This window comes from Phalaenopsis equestris, unplaced genomic scaffold, assembly GCF_001263595.1.
Source record: "Phalaenopsis equestris unplaced genomic scaffold, ASM126359v1 Scaffold231562, whole genome shotgun sequence".
In the NCBI taxonomy this organism is placed as follows: domain Eukaryota; kingdom Viridiplantae; phylum Streptophyta; class Magnoliopsida; order Asparagales; family Orchidaceae; genus Phalaenopsis; species Phalaenopsis equestris.
Window position 1 is genome coordinate 1 of NW_018249532.1, and position 3,701 is coordinate 3,701.

Genomic DNA, 3,701 nt, shown 5'->3' on the forward strand with positions numbered 1-3,701 from the left:
AAAATGGTGGTATTTTTATGTGATATGAAAATTTTGGAAGGTATAAATGTAAAAAGTAAAAGTTTACGTGTTAGGTATGTAAATTTCTATGAATTATTTGGTATGTATGTAAATGCCACAAAAGAAAAAAAAAAGGAAAAGAGATAGTTTTCAGCTTAACAAAGTTCTACCTTCATCATAACAAATCCAATGTCAGCATTGTCTTCCCACGACTCATACAATTTCTTCAAACGAAGTCCCTTGGGAAAAAAAAAATAATGTTTGCCCCCAGCTAGTCAAAACCTCAAACAGCCTATGTGCATCACACAAGAAACAAAAAGACAAACACATTTGATAAAAACAGAGCACGTACCATGTTGGTTGTCAGCGCATTAAGAGCTGACGGCCTATTAAGAATCGCCGCACGGGCGCTCGCTTTCCCTTCTATAAGCACCTTAAATCCAATACATAAATCAATAAGAACATCAATGTAGAGAGGAACCATAAATCGGATGTCATGAAAACGACCTCAGTCTTGAGATCGTCATCAACGGCGGCAGTCGAGATTGCCGAAAAGCTTCTGTTGTGAGGGAGGAGATGGAGGGAGCCAAGACACCGTCGGGCCAACGAAAAGGTTTTCATGATCCTCATCTTATCGCTTTGTTTGATGAGGTGGAGAGAAAATAGATGGAGGGGTGAAGATAATGGCCGCCGGGAAATCGCGCTGTGTTCCCGCTCCGCTGCCGCGAGGATCGGAGGATGTTCTGAGTAGGGTTTTGGCGGGGAAGACTCCGATGCGGGAACGAGTCGGCCGATATACAGAATAGAATATTGTTAGGGGTGTAAACGAGCCGAACACAGCGAGTTTGAGCTCAAAAAATGTCTTCGTTCGACTCTTTTGCTTAGCCACCAACTAAGAGTAGTTTGACAATCTAATCATGTAAGACAAGATTTAAAAATTATTATTTATATTAAATTATCACTTAAATCCAATTTAATAATTTTAATTCTAATTTCTTAATTTATACTTTAACTGATTATAAATTTTTATAGTTTTGTAGTCAATTAAAATTTTTAAAAATACTACTAATCAAATATATATATATATAATTGATTAGTAATATTTCGAGCTAAAAAGAGCCGAACACGAACGAATAAATCTTGGTTCGTGTTGTTCGTGTTTGAAACGAACCAAACACGAGCTTCTTAACGAGTCAAACACGAGCTGTTCGCGAACAACGAGCCATTTTGATAGCCCTCGTTATAGTTTTATAGTTGTTTAAGATAATTCTTAATTTCTTAATCATTGACGACTAATCAATTTCAATAAAAATAATTTTTCAAATTTATTATTATAAATTAACTATTTTAAAATTTTCAAAAAAAAAAATGTTCAAAGTGACTTCTTTGGTTCATTTTTTAATAAAATAAATTTATTAATAAATTTTAAGTCATTTTTTTTATGAATTTTAAATTAGAATTTGTTTGATGATTAGTTAAATAATTAGTTCATTATTATAAACCCATTTTTTAAAAAATTTTAATATAATTTTTTTAATTCTAACAAAACAAAACAAATAAAATTTTAATTTTTTTTATGCTTATAGTAGTTTAAAAAAAAAAGAATTAATTACAAAAATCTAATATGATTTTAATAAAAAAGGACTAATTAGAAATAGAAATTTTTAGAGACAAACATTTTAGGAGGTTTAATGGTCTCTAACATCTTACTACTTCGATAAGTTATGGCTTATTTTATTGTTTGTAAATTTTATTTTTTTAATGTGAAATTAAGGTTTTATTTTTTTCTCTACTCCCGAGAATTTTTTTCATAAATTGTTCGCACGAAGCACCGTGCTGCGTTCCACTTGATCACGACAATCTCAATCATTGTCTGCACGGTGCTCTCAATGCACAACCCTTGGGGCTCTCTCAACCAAGGCAATGGCTGACTTGACACAGTCTTGATTTATTAGCCATTTGACCACCATAAATCAGGAATAATTGTGAAAAGCTTCATATATCTAATTGAGGCATATTTCCTTACTAATTACAAGCTTGTTTTTAAATTTGCCCAAGGCCAAAACCCATCCACCATACATAAAAGTCATCCAAAAAATGGTGGCAAGATTTTGTTCCTAAATGACTTAGAGATTTGTTTGGGGTGGCTATAATTTCTTAAAAAAAAAAAGTGATTATAAACCCAGGTTATTGCTTCTACACATTCCATGACATTTTTTGAAACTTTCATGATGAAAGTGCCAAGATAGTCGATATCATGCTTTTCGGGCTACTCAACATACATTGTGGCTGGCATGCGCTGTCAGAGTTGAATTCATTCTGAACATCCAACAACAACTTAATACATTTTGTTGCAATGGTGAAGAGACGAGAGTAGGTATCTCCTACTATTGTAGTGTTAAAAACCATTGAGACGTGGCTTACCACCATTTTGGCTACAAGATAGCCTGGGAGAGGAGAAAACATTACGTCTGAATAATGGACGTGTTGATGACAGCGTGGATCGCACCACGCTACCAAACGCATGGCGTGGTGGATCCACGTCGTCGTCCGCATGTCTGGTTTACCATACGTAATATTTTCTCCTATGAGAGAGGTATGGGATATAGTGATAGACTTTGAACTTGATATATTAAGTTAAATCTTGTAATCATGGGATGAGGAATAATGGGTGGAGACAATCGCCATGGTGAAGATGGGGAGGATTTATTGCATGTGTGGTGTGCTTGGGATGTTTAAGAGAGGATTGGTAAGTGACTTGAACATCTGAAAATTCATAAAATCAAATCATAGTTATAGAATTGACAGAATGCTTCATTTGGATGATTAGAGCCAACTAAACAATCCATAATAATGCACATAATGAATCAGAAACAAATAGAAATCAACATTTAGAAAATTCTGCTGATATATATATTCATCCATCCACCTGAATCTCAGTTCATCACCAGCTTTAATCATTCCTCCAGGCTGATTCCAGAACAAAAACAATGAATTTATTGATCAATTAGTATGTTATGTTCAAAATCACAACAGCATACAAAACTAAGCAGATTCACACTCCATGTTAACCTAATCTAAAGATAGCCAAGGCCACAACTTAAAGTTTTATAACGCAAATTTGAAAAAAAATAAAAAACTCTGTTAAAAGTGGTTGTTTTATTGAATCTGAAGGATTAAAGAAAGTTTTCCTGGTAAGAGATTCAATAGAACAAACCTCTAGAGAAGAGAGTCGAAACAAAGTAATAACTGGAAGAGTCAAAGTGGAAGGAGCAGCACAGGGCAGGGGATGAATTCTGCTAATAGATTCCCATCAACCTGTTTTGAATGGATTGCTTCCATGCTCAATACTACCAAATCGAGATTGAGGTCATCAGCAACCTCGCCAATGACGGAAGTCGGCATCTTTTCTTCTCCAAGACGTTCCAGAAGTCTGAATTCTGAAAATCCACCTGAATGAAAAAAAAAAAAAAACCAAATTTTAAAATTTCGGCATTTACATACAGACCACCAATTTCTTTAAATATTTAATACCTAAATTCGGCTTTTTACAATTATACTACTCAAAACTTCCGTATCTCATAAAAAATGCCTCCATTTTAACTTCTAAATAGTGGAAGACACCTTTTCATGAATTGGAAGGATGGAATATATGTAAAAATGAAGGTTTAGGTGTTAGAAATGTAAATACATATGAATTA

At 33.9% G+C, this 3,701-nt stretch overlaps 1 protein-coding gene across 1 annotated transcript; it reads right to left on the bottom strand.

Annotated features, from left to right (window-relative positions):
* Positions 1-140: 140 nt before the first annotated feature.
* LOC110038139 (3-hydroxyisobutyryl-CoA hydrolase-like protein 1, mitochondrial) lies at positions 141-871 on the bottom strand. The gene is made up of 3 exons (XM_020742910.1): positions 508-871; positions 353-433; positions 141-239 (listed from the first exon to the last, which is right to left on the bottom strand). Exons 1-3 carry the CDS (start codon positions 628-630, stop codon positions 156-158), a joined length of 288 nt encoding a protein of 95 aa, XP_020598569.1. The 5' UTR covers positions 631-871; the 3' UTR covers positions 141-155.
* Between the last annotated feature and the right edge of the window lie 2,830 nt (positions 872-3,701).